The 14,922-nt window shown below is 49.0% G+C and overlaps 2 protein-coding genes across 2 annotated transcripts in view; one reads left to right on the top strand and one right to left on the bottom strand.

Moving 5' to 3' along the window:
- Positions 1 to 8,678, bottom strand: part of CHSY1 (chondroitin sulfate synthase 1) — a 76,423-nt gene extending 67,745 nt beyond the window's left edge. Inside the window, exon 1 of the mRNA XM_058847121.1 lies at positions 8,287 to 8,678. Within this exon, the coding sequence (XP_058703104.1) occupies positions 8,287 to 8,558 (272 nt within the window). The 5' untranslated portion in view covers positions 8,559 to 8,678. The remainder of the gene's footprint in view (positions 1 to 8,286) is intronic.
- LOC131583170 (atherin-like) lies at positions 8,557 to 9,137 on the top strand. The gene is made up of 2 exons (XM_058847011.1): positions 8,557 to 8,921; positions 9,072 to 9,137. Exons 1-2 carry the CDS (start codon positions 8,557 to 8,559, stop codon positions 9,103 to 9,105), a joined length of 399 nt encoding a protein of 132 aa, XP_058702994.1. The 3' UTR covers positions 9,106 to 9,137.
- The last annotated feature ends 5,785 nt before the right edge of the window (positions 9,138 to 14,922 follow it).

Genomic DNA, 14,922 nt, shown 5'->3' with positions numbered 1-14,922 from the left:
TGGCATCCCTTGGGAAACAACCAAACAGCAACTTCTCCAGATGGTGCATGGAGAAACAAAGCAGAGAGCATGGAGCAGAAGTAACCTCAAGTGGCTTTGTCCATACCAGCAAAGTTCTAAGAGATGCCTGCAAAACTCATAATTCCCACAATAACATGGTGCTACCCAACACCTGCACCTCCAGCAGCTTTGCAGACACTTAATTCCAGGTTTTAGTGGGGAGGAGCAGCACAGGAGAGGAGCCTTTCCTGAGCAGAGCAGCGACAACATCTGCTCCACACCTTCCGCGCTCCTCTCTGACAAATCCAACCCATCTGCGTGGGCAAACTGGGTCATTGGTAGCGCAGGAAGAGCTGTAGGATGATTCCTCAAGGCAGAGCACAGCCTCCTCCAGGGAGGATTTTCAGTCACGTAACTGCTACAGCCTTGCCCTCAAAAATTATTAAGCTTGCAGTACCATTTTCTGAGATTCTATCCAGGGTAAGAGAAGAGACCACATACCCCTCACAGAAACTCACAGAAAACTATTTTAGTTGGTAAACCAACAGGTTTTGCCACTTTTTATATACAGGGAGAATAATTTATAATTTTATTTGGTGACTATACTCAAAATATAACATAAAGCTGATGTGAAAACACTCTCAAGGTAAAGGACACAGTATTCCCTCAATGCATCACTGTCACTCTGACCAGATGCCTCTCAGCACAGGCTTCCTGCCAATACCTGAGCAGATTTTGAGCAGCACAGACCATCTGAAATTTGAAATCTCCAGAATTAGCTATCATAAAAAGCCTGAAATGTAAAAATACTTCAGGAGAATTATTCCTTAAGTTCCACCAGAAAATGCAGAGGTATTTAATGAGACTACCTAAACATCAACTTTGACACCTTAACAGTTTCTCACTGATTCCACTGTGTGTAATGAATATCACCCAATTACTTTAAAAGCTTTGTCTTCTGGATTTCTTGCTGCCATGGGTAGTGTTTCATAGCAAAAGTTTAGATCTGAGCTTCCCTGAAGAGCAGAGTAAAGCAAATGGAAACATTCCCACTGCCTTCACAACAGAGGTGATGAGGCCTTTAATCATCAGCAATGCAATTAATGCACAATACTACTGGTTATAAATCATATAAAGCACTGAGAACTGCCCGCTGTAAAAGGAAACATGGTCACATCCTGAACTTTCACTATTAAGAAAGTTCTGCTGTTTATTTTCTGACACCCACACTGCAGATACAAATCACCCACAGCGCTCCCCATATCAACTCCCAGTCTAAGCCCAAAACACTTTTCCTCACTGAAGATGCATTTAAATTTTAGTGTCACAGAAGAAAAGGACAGAAGGAGTTACTGGGAAATGCAGCTCATCTCATCCACTGAGACACAGCTTTGGGTGGACCCAGGACCACCAGACAACCACCAGGTTGAAGTTATGAGCTAAAGTCTTATGGAAATTTCTGTTTATTCACTTTTTTATTCAAAAGCAAACAATGTATTTTCAGACTTGCTCTTCATACCCTGAAAGATTTACCTTTAATCTATGGACAACACAGGATGTCTTCTATCACTCCAAGCTTTAGCTCCTTTCTGGAAGCAGTCAAGCCCTTCTGTTGTTTCCCAGTTTAAATTTATCCCCTGCTCTCCAAACAGGTACCCTCACATCAAGAATCACTGATTACTGTCAGGAGAAGAGCTCCCATTCAACAGAAAGGGAACAAAATGCATGCTCATCCACAAACCCTGGCATGCTTGATTCCCAGTCACTACACCCCTCATCTCAAAGCCAGTTTGAGCCCATCTTCCCATAGGAGCCATTTTTGGGGTAAAACAGAGACATTCCTGTGTGAAGAACACAATGGGGACAGAAAGACCGTGCCCTAACAACATCCACATCCCAAGGACCTGTGTGTGAACCTGGCTCAGCACCACAACATTACTCCAGCCTCAGGATCTCATGTCAACCACATCGACCAGCACAGCCTGACTGAGCCTTTGTTCACCTCCTGCAACAACACAATTCCTAGGATGAGACAACTCAACGTCTTATTTGTGACCGTGGCTTTGAGCGATTGTTTGAACCCAAAGGATGAAACCCTCCCACATGGAAAAACAGCCTGAGTGTCTGTGTCAACAGGAGCAGAGGCTGAGACAATGGGCTCACCACGGGCTGCTCCTCACGTCGAAGCCACAGCGAGCTGCGTCCGTTTTTGGGGACACAATCCAGGGAGAACAATTTGCTCAGGAAACGCGCTGCTGCACTCGGCCAGAGAAGCCAAACCACAGAGGGTGAGATGAACTGTAAGTAGGTTTTTCTGACCCCAGTTATCAGCAGAACTAAGGACTGATAAATGCAGGGATTAATTCTGATCAAAGCTGCTTTTAACTTTTTTATCCAGTGTTGCAAATAATCAGACTTGGCTCCATCACTAGCAATTCTGTAGTTTAGTATGTAAAGCCTACATTTTTTGCCAATCCTCCCACATCCACTGTAGTTTACCTTGTCTTGTCAGGTTTTGGGCAGCAACCTGACCCTTCAGCTGCTGAGCACAGAGCTCCTGTCTCAACACCTCCCCAGCTCTGTGGCCCCACCAACACCCCCTTCCACCAGCTGACACCACTTTCCTGGTCAAGGTTTCTCCAATGTAAGACCTGCAGGTTGTATTTGCAAAAGAATTGTATGTTTGGTAATAAAAAAAAAAAAAAATTAATTGAAATTTGATATCCTCCTTCCTCCCCACCACCAGGTCACCTTAGCTGTTCAAAGGACACACTGACACAACATTTCTGCCACCAGACTCCTGTATCTGCACCTGCAGAGACCACCTGGGCTGCAGTGATGGATCTCTGAGGGCTTCAGTCAAAGCCATTTCGACTCTCTCCAGAGAGGAATATCAGCTTGTGAATACAACTGATACTGTACTGAACTGGTCATTTAAAAACCCTGACACATCCCAACCTTATCTCCCCCGTGTAATCTGAATCTGCTGCTTAAGCAGGAGGATGTGCATGAATCAGGACAGCAAGGCTCTCTATTTCCCTCCCCAGGAGGTAAAAAAACCTGCACGATGCTGTGTGACCTGGTTTCTTTCAGTGCACAGGGCACAGAACTCCACAAACCAGAAGTCTGTGTTGACAAGGAAATCAAAGTGAAAATTAAACAAACACAAACAAAATAAATAATGCTTCCTCATGAAAAAAAGCTCTAAGCAGAGGACATGAGTCCTGTAATGCTCCAGTATTGGTGGTTACCAAATCAATTTTACTGTCCCTTCCTCACCCATTTTGCACACTGGATATTCTACCTGTACCCTAGGCTAAGCAAGTCACAAGCAAACTGAGTGAAAAAATTTTATCCCAGCTGGCTCCCAGGTACTCATGAAATACAGAAAACCTTGTGTGCACCAAGAGTGCTAAAAAAAACCCAGTATTTTTAAAAAAAGTGACCACAACTGTAGTAATAAAATGTTGTCAGAAGTTATTTCTTCATTTAAAATAAAGCTTGAAAGCACAGCTTGCAGCAGGAGCAGCACAGATCTGGAATGTTTTATCTTCAGTTTCCAGTATTTATTATTTATTTGTATGATCTTGCTTTGTTATCAGCTCTGCAGACTCGGCAGAAGCACAGTCAGTGGCGTTATGCAGACAGTGCTCCCTTTGTAGAGACCCAAGCTGAAGACTACGACAAAAAATGTATTTGGTTTTTGTCTGCAGCTCAGGAAGTTCCCTCAGAGGAGATCAGAGAAATCATTTAAAGTTTTGAGAAATAGTCATCTTGTATAATTACGCTGAAGAAAATCATAATTTGTGAAGAACTCAGCAAGACAACAGACACAAAAGACTGATGTCTTGAATGCAGCTAAATTCCATGTTGAATTAGGGCTAGTTTGGCATAACTGTTCTTCAAGGTCCCATTCTTCCAACAACATTTGTTACAGGGGAAACAAGGAAACACAGCTTAGGCAGGAGAACAGAGCATGGAAACCAGCACGCTGCTCCTGCACGTGGAATTGCAGATAACCAACATGGGAGGTCACAAAAAACCCCTGTTTTTTATATTTCCAGATCCCTGTCACTAAGATCTGCATTACAGAATTCAAATTTTGAGGAAAAGTTCCTTTCAGGTTTTCGCAGGATTGCTTTAATGGAGAACCCAAGCAGCTTCCACAGCTCTTCGAGTCCTTTGAGCTAAACTCCTCTGATTTTAAGTGATGCCAGTTTTTTGTCCATGCATATTTATCCACCTTCCTTGTGGACACAGGGACAGAAGTGGATCCATCACCCACAGGCACAGACAGTCAGTGGGTCAGGCTAAGATCAAAGCCCAAGTGTCTCAGAGTTTTGGGCCACATGGTTATTTTGAAGGGTTTAGGTGACTTTGTTTTACCCCCACTACATCAGTGACAGCTGCTCTCACTGTGTTCCTTTCATATTGCTCCTTAAACATCCTCACAAATTTTAGGTTACTGGTCAGAAATCCCAAGTACATCGTGTTTCTGGAGGAGGGTACCTGAGGAGGACCCCGAGTTCTCACCACTGCAATACTGTGGTAGCATTCACACACGAAGTAAAACACGACATTCAAAGTCACTTCACAGGGCCCCCTCCCAAGAGGCAGCAGCTCCACAACCCATCACATCCCCTCACCAGCAACCAGAAAGGCCCAAACCCCCCCAAGAGACCCAGATGGGAATTTAGGAACGCCACAACAAGGTGTAAGTGCAGGCTTGGACAGACAACACAAACTCCCTTACACCCCACCCAAATCCTTCTGGCTGCCTTTCAGGAGCTCTCCCGAGCACTCAGTATCCGGATTCCAGTGCAGATCCCTGTGAGCCACCACCAACAGAGGCAGCACGTTCGAAATGGAGCCTCGGAAGGGCATCCCTCTGTACAGGACAGGGATGGCTGAGCACCAGCCCTGGCCATCACTCACGGTCCTCGTGGCACTTGACGGTGCCGTGGGGACCGTCCCAAAGCGAGGAGTGCTGTGGCTGTGCTCCTGCAGAGATGCTGCCAAGGGCCAGCCGCTGACATCTCGCCATTAACTGCATTCACACCACTCTCCTGCCACGTTTCCCAGGAAATCTAGTTGCTACGCAAACGGGAAAAAAAAAAAATGGGTTAACTGCCTGATATTTCTGTTCCTGAGACAACAGACTTAAATCTTCTGGGAGACTGCTTATTCCCATCCTCTTCTTCCTGTAGCTCTTTTAGGACAACTCCCCTCAACTGCAAAACCATCAGCACATATTGTTGCACTTTCCCTGAACCCCAGCCATCCCTTTAACTCCTTCCTGCCCAGCTCTTTTCCCGACTATTCCTCGTCATTCCAAGTGACACCGTGGTTCTGCTGCTGCGCTTCACCAGCCTCCTGGAAGGGGAGCTCTGCTAACCTGGCTGTCAGATCCCATCACTGCTGAGGCTGCAAATCCACCCTCCCAAAACCTGTGGATCTGAAGCTTATTCTCTGCCTCACAGACTACAAAAGCACGACTGTTACAAAGAGCCGGCGGCTCCCGAAAATCCAGCAGGCCTGTTTTGCCTTGCAGTGGTCATTTTGCTCATGATTGATGTTCAGGAAGTGGATTGCTTCCCCTCTTGTTAGACCCTATCTGGATTCACAGCAGCCAGGATCAGCAAATGCTTTCCGCTCCGGTCCCTTTTAGCTGTGTCTGTAAATGGCCTTTGAGCCACAGCAATTTGGAGGTATTCAGCCTCTGAATCCCTAATTCCTTTCAGAGTGGTATCAAGGCTCTGCACACGCTGCCACCCCGGGAATGCCTTGCTAGCAGCTTCCCATTTCACTGGCTGTGCCAGCGATTCAGCTCACCAGGATGCTTTGTCAATGTAGTAATCCCAGCAATTGTCTGCTTGAGTACTTCATGGCAATCAAAAGCCATTTAAGATTTCAGGTTTGTCTTCCTCTTCCCCCCTCCCCATCTTCCCCCAAAGATGTCTTCCTGTCACCAGGACATTAGCTCATTTCTTTCACCAACGGAGGTGAGAAAAACGCATTTAGCCCTACTAAGAGTCTCTTTATCCGTCTCTTCCAAGAACAGACATCATCTCTAGAGGTTAAACCAAAATAGCAGCGCAGTAAAAAGCCATACTCAGATCTCCATCTAAGGGCTGAAGGAGCCCGATTCGATTAGCTGAATTTGTTAAATTGCATCTTTAGCCATTGTTTTGTGCGAGCAGATGTTGCAGATCTTGTCCTCTAAACCTAGCTCCGCCACAGCACGAGACAAAACCAGGGACAGGAATCCTTCCCACACCAGCAAAGTGAATTCCTCCCCAAAGAACACTCTGGACAACACAGTGATAAACTTCCCGTTTCCGAATTCTTGATGCAAAATCTGATGGATGCTAGACAAACTATTCTGCCATAAAACCTGTTACGTGATGTCCCAACATGACTACAGCCTCTCTGTATCTAAATCTAAATTACACAGCCCGTGAGATTTGCAATCCAAAATGTTCCATCCCACATGGTGAAGGAGAACATAACCCTGAAGATACAGATTCCTTCACCCATTTCAAAGCATCAATCATGCAGTCTCTGTAACTTAATTACAGGTCTACTGCTGGAAGAAGGAATTAAGTTTCCATTAAAACCATTGCTGGTGGACAGTACGCCTCAGATTGCCCAAACAAAGCAATTTTACTGCTTTATTAATTTGATGCTGATATAAAGACAGATATCCTGAAACCAGAGCTGAGCTGGGAACGATGGTATCATGGCCCATCATACACAGTTTTGCCATCCTGCTCTTACTGGCCAATGGGGCCAAGTACTTTTCAGCCAGGGCGGGCAGGACATGGAGAAGGGTTTGTTCTAGCAGAAGACTAAAGGGGATGTTTTATTAAAGATCTGCCCCAGAGCTTCTGGCTGCTCCTCTGAGGATGCTGGATCAAGCAGAGCTGGGGTATACCCGAGCTGACATTTTAGCTCTTAACTCTTTCCGATTTCCCGAGCAGGCTTCCCGTGCAGGCTCCCAGCACTGCCTGCTGGCACACACACCGGAGCCACGAGCATATCCCAGCACATTTCAGCAGAGCACAGAGTTTCACCAAAGCCACAGACATCTCTCACAGAAGAGATGATTATCCTGATGCTGCCGAGGCTTTGGACAGAATTCCCGTTAGCCCCCGGCACACACGGCCATAGCCAGCTACACCTGGGGACCACGGCGAGCAGCACACAGTGCAAAGCACCAAGATTGCTCCAAAATTAGGTGTGCTCAGGGAACAAACACAGCTCAGAGACCTTGGTTCCTGCATCAGCTCAACCAGTCTGAAGCATGGAGAGTTTCACCCAGGCTGACTCTCCTCATCCGAGCTGTTTCACTACCTGCTCCAGCCTCAGCAGCAGCTGCAGGGAGCCCAGGTGGGTTCCACTCCATTCCCAGATGCTTTTTCGGGGTCTCCTTCCCAAGCTCACGCTTTCAGCTTGGCACAGTGGTCTTTTCTTCCCTATCCAGGGGATTACAGCGGTCTCCAAACTTTATCCCAGTTACCATCAGGCTGTCAGCTCGCTCCGCAAGCAGCAGCCAAGGACCGTAGCAGCGTGGCGCAGCTGCGCCCAAGGCAGAGGCACTGAGGGACACACTGTGATGCCCACGTCTCCGCCGGTGACGGGCAGGCAGTGTCCCCTCGCACCGGCGGGGCTGCCTGACCCTCAGACAAGGTCACTGGGGCCACCTGCCAGGCGGAACCTGGCTGAGCCAGACCCTGCGGGAGCGGAACGCGACTCACTCGAGCCCTCGCGTGTCTGCCGAGCTGCCCGGGCAGCGGAGCAGCGCCCGGGGCTCCGCTCCTCCCTCAGCCCGCCCGGAGAGCGCCCGGGGCTCCTCAGCGAGCCCGGCTCGGAGCGAGCAGCGCTGGGGCTCAGCGTGCCCCGAGGTTCGCTCGCACCTGCCCCGGGGAAGGGCGAGCGGTCCCCGGGGCCGGCGGGAGCATCCCGGCTGTAAGGGCATCCCGGGCCGGGCGCTTTTACCCCGGGGAGACCGGCCTGAGTCCAGCTGAACGGGACCGAACCGAGCCAAGCCCAGCTCGGCTGAATGGGACCGAACCGAGCCAAGCCCGGCTCGGCTGAATGGGACCGAACCGAGCCAAACCCGGCTCGACTGAATGGGACCGAACCGAGCAAAGCCCAGCTCGGCTGAATGGGACCGAACCGAGTCGAGACGAGTCAAGCCCACCCGAACCGACCCCGAGCCCATCCCAGACCCCAGCCCAAGGCAGCCCACCGGCCCCCCCATCCCCGCCGGCCCCTGCCCCTCACCGGTGCGCGGCCACGGCGCGGCTCCGCAGGTACTTCTGCGCAGTCATGACCCCCACGAAGAGGAAGCTCTGTGCCGGCGGGCCGGGGCGGCGCGGCGGGGCGGCGGCGGCGGCGGCGGGCGGCGGGCGGCAGCCCTGCGGGCGGGCTCGGTGGGGCCGCGCCGCCGCCGCCAGCTCGGAGGCGCGGGGCAGGACGAGGCGCGATGCGAGCACGAAGCCCAGCACCAGCCCCAGCAGGACGCTGAGCCAGGCGCGGCGGCCGCGGCCCGCCATGCCCGCCCGGCCCGCTGCTCACAGCGCCGCCGCCGCCGCCAGCCGCGCCGAGGCGCCCAGCGCCGCCATGGGGGAAGGGGCAGGGACGGGAAGCGGAGGGAGGGGAGCGGGGGGCCGCCCGCCTCCCCGGCCCTGCCCCTCGGCACAGGCGCCGTGTGCGGCCCCGCCGCGCTGCCCCTGGCCCCGCCCGGCCGTGCCGGAGCCGCCGCCGTGCGGCCCCCGCCGCAGCCCCCGGGACGCGGCCGTGGGGAGGGGGCACCGGGAGCCGCGGTGGGACCCCGGACGGGAGCCAGCTCCCGCAGCACCGCCCCGCAGCGGCACCGCTGCACGGCCCGCCCCGTCTCTGGAAGCGTTCCAGGCCAGGTTGGACGGGGCTTGGAGCAGCCTGGTCTGTGGGAAGGTGTCCCTGCTGCCCAGGACACGGGGCTGGAATGAGATGAGCGTTAAGGGCTCTTCCGACACAAAGCGGTCGGTGATTCTGTGACAGGAACCTTAACCAAGCATTCCACACAGGGGACAGGGACCCCGGGCCGGCATCCCACACTGACACCTCAGAACTGAGACACCAGAAGCTCAGCCCAGCTGTCCAGACCAAGAGGGGCAGGAGACCAAGAGAATGTGGATGCTCAGCTCTGGGTACAGGGACTGAGACCCTGGACATAACCCCAGGACAGGCATCCCAGCACCCTGCGCCAAGACCCCATGGCAGAACTGGGAGTCCAGCCCTTCAGACTAGGGTAAGAAGACACTGGGACACAGATCCAGGATAGGCACCAGGTCGGGTCCCTGCTGCTCAAGAGACCGAGGGGATGCAGGCAGTGAAGAGCAGCCTTGCAGCCCTGTTTGCCTGGCACTGGTGCATTTGTGCAGCACATGCTGTAGTGACAGGGAGCCAAGGCACAGGCACTCTCTGTTTTTTCCCACCTTGCTAATTAAACCAACCAGAAATAGGTCAGTCTGTTTCCATCCGCAGGCTACAGTGAGCGCTCAACAGATTGAAGACTTTTTATGTATTGTGTGAAGATTTCTTTTTCCTTTGTCCACACTGACTCTCCACGTGCATTTCATCAACAGAGCACTTCAGCTTCAAATGCAGCAGCTACAAACCCCTCACATTTCACAGGAAAAAAACCATCCAGTCTGAACAGAAGAAACTTATCAAGTACAACCTGCTGACCTCCTGCTTATCATTGTGGTTTCCTCCATTTCCTGCCCACTTCAGCCTTTCCAATTGCCAGTCTTTTCCATTTTAAATTTTATTTATATCATGATGTCATCCACAATGAGCTGGGAAGAAGAAAGTCTTGGTGTAACGGCAGCAACCTCTTGAGCAAGAACCATTGCAAAAGAGGATGTCGCACCACATTAATACTCCACAGTAATAAGCCAAAGAGACATGACAGATTTTTTATGATCACAAGTAACTGTCTCGCTTCTGGGATTGAGCAGGTAATGACAATCTGCTTATCTAATGAGCTCGATGACATGTCTTGAAAAAAACACTTTTGTTTGGGGTTTATTGCTCTTGTGATGGTGCAATCCTCATACCGAGGTCAGCACAGATGGATTCGTGATGTCAGGAACACAAATAACACAAGGAAAGTGCCACCAGGATTTATGGTATTAAACAACAATAAAATTGATTACAAATAGAAATTAGATAAGAAATACAAACAGTGAACGGGAAAGAAAAGCAGGACGTCTCCTTTTGTTTGCCCCTGGGCAGAACAGAGATGTTTTGAGTGAGATGTGTTTGTGTGAAGAGGAAGAACTAAATGGTGAAAGAGAGAGAAAGGAAGAGCAGTCCAAACTGGAGTACACACAAGACAGGCAAAGCCAGGAAGGGCAGGAACACCATTGCTTGGCAAAAGCCAGCTGGACTGTCCTTTGCATCCCCTCCCCAGCCACCACTGTCATTTCTTTCTACTTCCCAGGGTTTGCAATGCTTCACAATTATTTCTAACTACTGGTACACTGATCCTTTCCATGAAGTCTGTGGTTATCCTCAGCCTGTGCCACTCTGCACATGTGGATCTTTTATTGTGCTTAAAAAAGGTTCTTCATTAAACTCTGCTTCTCTTCTCTCCCCACAAGCCTGATCATCAGGTCCTGAAATACACAACACCAAGAGACATTCAAGCTAAAAAAAAAAGCAAGGCCACTCCTTTCCAGGAGAGGCACATGTGGCAAGTCCATGAGCAGGAATGAGATTACTCTCTGCCTGCTCCAAATCAGCTGTAAAAATCTCCTGATTCAAGGGAAAGCCACTGTGGCCTATGAATTACAGGAAAAGGCAGAGCTAGCGTGGTTAAAAGGCAATAAAACAGAGAAAGGTTTGGGTTGGGGCTGAGGAGCTGTCAGTTGGCTTCTTCCCACAAAGAAAAGAAGTTAGTCATCACAACTGAGAACTCTGTGCAACTTCAGCACACATGGAAATGATGAAGCAGAGCAGCACATTCCCCTGATGGATCTCCTCAGCCCAGAGCTCTCCTGGGCATGTTCCCACCTCCCTGCACCTCCAGGGCAATTATTGTCCTGGAGCTCAGCACGTGCAGGGATGGTCAGAGAATGCTTGGGAAGGGGCAGGAGAAGGAAGGGGAGCTTTCCTGGTGCCAGGATTTGATCCGGAGAGGAGGTACAGTCAGGTTTTGTACGAGGTCACACCTCTGGCTGTAAGGCTGAGATGTCCAGCTGTGAAGAGGGGGTGCCACCTGGGAATGCTGCAATGCTCACACAACTCCCACAGCACATCCACATGCCTCCCTTTATGTCATTTATTGTGCCAAACTCATGTTCTAAAGAGCTAGGCACACACATGCCCCTTTTACTGCTTCTGCCCCCTCCCCACTTCTTGCATAGAGCAGCTGCTGGAAAAAAAAAAGGAAAAAAGCAGATTTAGAGAAACCTGAAAAGCATGGCTTAGTTCTTCCAGTGGAATTATAACACTGTTACCTGCCTAGAGTGTATTTTTAATCTGGATGGCAGCAAAAGGTCATACTCCATAATCATATTTAAGTGCCATTCTCTATTAATACAGCTCTTGGTCTTAATAGCTGTCACTATACATCATGGCTTCTATATATTCAAAGACATGATATTTTTCTTTTGTAACACAGTCTGCAAGCATAAACACATTTTTATGCAGCATCTTTTCAACTCCTTGTGGGATGGCTGGAGGAAGTATTCCGAGGGCTCTCCAAAATCTGCAGAGGATGCACGTGGTGTGTGCTCATCTCCACGCTCCCGTCCCACTCCCTCCAGCGAGATTAGCACCCAGACCGGCCGCTGAGAGCCCACTTGACAGGCCCACATAGTTTAGATTCATAATCAGATTAACCAAACAGTAATCCTATTTTTAAACAATGAAAAAGCCAAGTCCTTGAGCTGCCTCTGTGTGTGTGTGTGTGCATACAGAATAAATGTCATCCTTTTGGAATAAAGAACTTGAATACCAAATGAAGAAGGTTTCTTCCACATAGGAGACTTTGCCCTGTAGAGGAAAGAAGGACTGTGTTGCATTATTAACACTTTTTCCCACTGATTTTGATCTCCAGCAATCCCACTCCAATACTTGCAGGATGTACCTTCTACAAGATATATTCTTGACCACATTTTAAAATAATAGCTACAGAAGTGCACTACTCCCCAAATGCTCCAGAAACTTTAATTAGGAATGTTCCAATACTCAAACTTATACTTTAAAAACTGCCCAGGCACTGGAAAATGAGCATATTTCATATATTCAATGTAACAGACTCACAGTGGAAAAAATCTCACTGGGCAACCAGTAGCATTTGTCTCTGTCACAGTATTTCCAGCACCACTGCATTTTCCCAAATGATGCAGAAACTCCTTTCTCAGGTCCAGCACCCACTTTTTTTTCCCCTCCCCATCCTATTCTGATCGTGCCACGGCCCAGTCCCAACCTTTCCCCAGCCGGATGACTCAGAAGTGCCCGTTCGAGGGAGAGCAGAAGTGTCCCCGTTCTCCGACAGCCGGCCCGACATTGCCATCGCCCGGCCCGGCCCCGCAGTGCAGCATCCTCGCCTTCCCGGCCGGGAGAGGTGGGAATGCCATGGAAAACCCTCCTGCTCCCCAAGCAGCTCCTCGGGAACCTGCCCAACCTCCGGGTCTCATCTCCCCGGTGATGGGAGCAGCACTGCGGGCTGTAACAAGGCACTCGAGCTTTGCGGAAGGGATTGATGCATTTCTGAACGTGGTGCTGCCACACCTGAGTCAAGAAAGCGCTGGAAAAGCCCAGAATGTGTATTGGAAAAAGAGAGCAGCAAGATGTCATAGCCTGAAAAGCAGAACACCCAAAGAAGTGGCAATTACATTACCTAAGAAATGGAATTCACAGGTAGTGTTGCCCCCCTCCCAGTACGTGATAAAGCTGTACAACTTGATTTTTTGGTTTTTTCAAAGTGCAGCTTTTAGGCAAAGCTAACAGTAACTCCCCATTTTAATGCAGGGCACTAGAACTAGACTTAAATGCCAGGTATTTCAGGGTATCTATTTCCCTTCCGTTCTCTTTAAATAAAATTTTCTAAGTTCTTTTCCTTGCCTCCCTCCACAACTGTTACCCACAGAACCAGCTCAGAAGCTCAGCTCAGTAACAACCACACAGAAAGAATCTATGGTAGAGGGAGGAGTGAAATTGTAAATTTACCAGTGATCTTGCTCTGTGCTGAAAGTGCTTTTTAGCAGGTGTGCACTTCAAAATAAAATCACAGCAATAAATACACGAGAACAGCACCTGCCTCCCTGCCAGCACCTTGCCACAGAAATCTTCAACAAGAAATGTGTATTTTCCCCACCAAAGCTGAGCTGAGGGCACCTATTCCACTGAAGACATTGGTTTCTCATAAAAAAAACAACAGAAGTTTTTGAAGTCACTGGCTCTGGAGCTGGGAATATGGGCAGGGTGTGTGTCAGGCTGCCCTGGAAGCTCTCACAAAATCAGCTACAACGGCGCAGCCGGGCCAGGACACCACCCAGCCAGCAGCCGTGTGCTCTTCCTTTGTGGTTGCAGAGCTGTTCCACAAGCCAAACTCTCATTCCACACAGGAGGGAGAGGAAAAAAAAAAATAAAATTAAAAACCCAAAGCTTCAGCCCATCCAAGTCTAGACCAGCTTTTTTTACAGCTGGAAATTGCACAGTTTCTCTGTTCAACTATAGCACGGACAGAAACACTCTGAACCCCACTTGTGGCTAAACTGGTCCCTGACAAGGTGCCACATTTTAGCCTGTACAAGGGCAAAATTCACCCAGACGGTGGATCTGATACTGTGTGCTGATGTGCAGCCAGGCACAGGACCCAACTGCACAAGGGAGCTGCCTGCTTGAGCAAGAGAGAGAAAGAACAGCATTAGAAGGGTCTAAAAGCAGCCAGTAACAATAGGGCTGCTGGTAAAATCTACAGGAGATTCTCAGGCTGGATGCCATCCTCCTTCACTGAGCTCTGGAATGCAAAGTCATCTTCTAGGGAGGGGAATAAGACACACACACCCCTGTCCCCCCAAAAAAATCCACAATCTAAACACCTGAGCTGAGTATCAGCAGAGTCTGAGCACGGAGCCACTGCAGAACAGCCCAGCTCCTTGAGTTTGGAGTCAGAATAGTACAGAACTGCATGAACACAGCAGATGAGATGTGCTAGTACTGGCATTTCACACCTGCACTTGGATTTTGCAAGGACAGCAGTTCCTTGCAGATACAGGTGCAATTATAATTTTCATTCACATTGATCTTTGATTGAGACACAGATAACTCTGGAACACCTGGGAACAGCTCTGCTGACAGATTCCCCCAATGCCCTCACTCCCCCAAACTCCCTCTTCTGTTTGTTATTAAAAATTTCCAGCATAAGAAAGATATTTTTTAAACGCCCAAGTATGCAATATCACTCTTAAAATCTTTCTCTCATTTCACAATGTCTTTTAAAGGCATAAACAAAGCCAAATAATTTTTATGAGTCTGACAACGTGGGTTGTTTTGTTCAGTTTTAACTCCAGTGCTCAGTATCTCCTGATGAATAGTTAAGAGAACTATGCACAAACCAGATCTCATCTGCAATTTAAAGAAAACAAAAAACTCTGCTCCTCCAGCATATAAATCACCTAAAAGCAACAAAAAATACATAGCTGCACTTCTTAAGCAAGTAACATTTTCAGGAATTTTTTGTGCCTCTGAACACTTGCTTGATTTTTTGATTTCTTAATACCCAAACCAGATTATTCTTCAGTGGTTAAATAGCATTATCCAGCAGTTAAATAGTTTATTACCCAGCTTCTTCCAGATAGAGGTATTTCCAGAACATCTGCACGAGTAAAGCAAGAGGCTTCTTGCATAACTGCTCTAGTG

Source organism: Poecile atricapillus, chromosome 11 (genome assembly GCF_030490865.1).
Source record: "Poecile atricapillus isolate bPoeAtr1 chromosome 11, bPoeAtr1.hap1, whole genome shotgun sequence".
NCBI classification, from domain to species: domain Eukaryota; kingdom Metazoa; phylum Chordata; class Aves; order Passeriformes; family Paridae; genus Poecile; species Poecile atricapillus.
This window is presented reverse-complemented; position numbering and strand designations above follow the sequence as displayed.

What these genes read in the sequence shown, in the direction of transcription:
- LOC131583170 (XM_058847011.1), top strand. Translation starts at nt 8,557, where the DNA reads ATGCCCGCCCGGCCCGCTGCTCACAGCGCCGCCGCCGCCGCCAGCCGC. An exon ending in CTGGAAGCGTTCCAGGCCAG is followed by an intron (nt 8,922 to 9,071) that starts GTTGGACGGGGC and finishes CATTCCACACAG; the next exon opens with GGGACAGGGACCCCGGGCCG.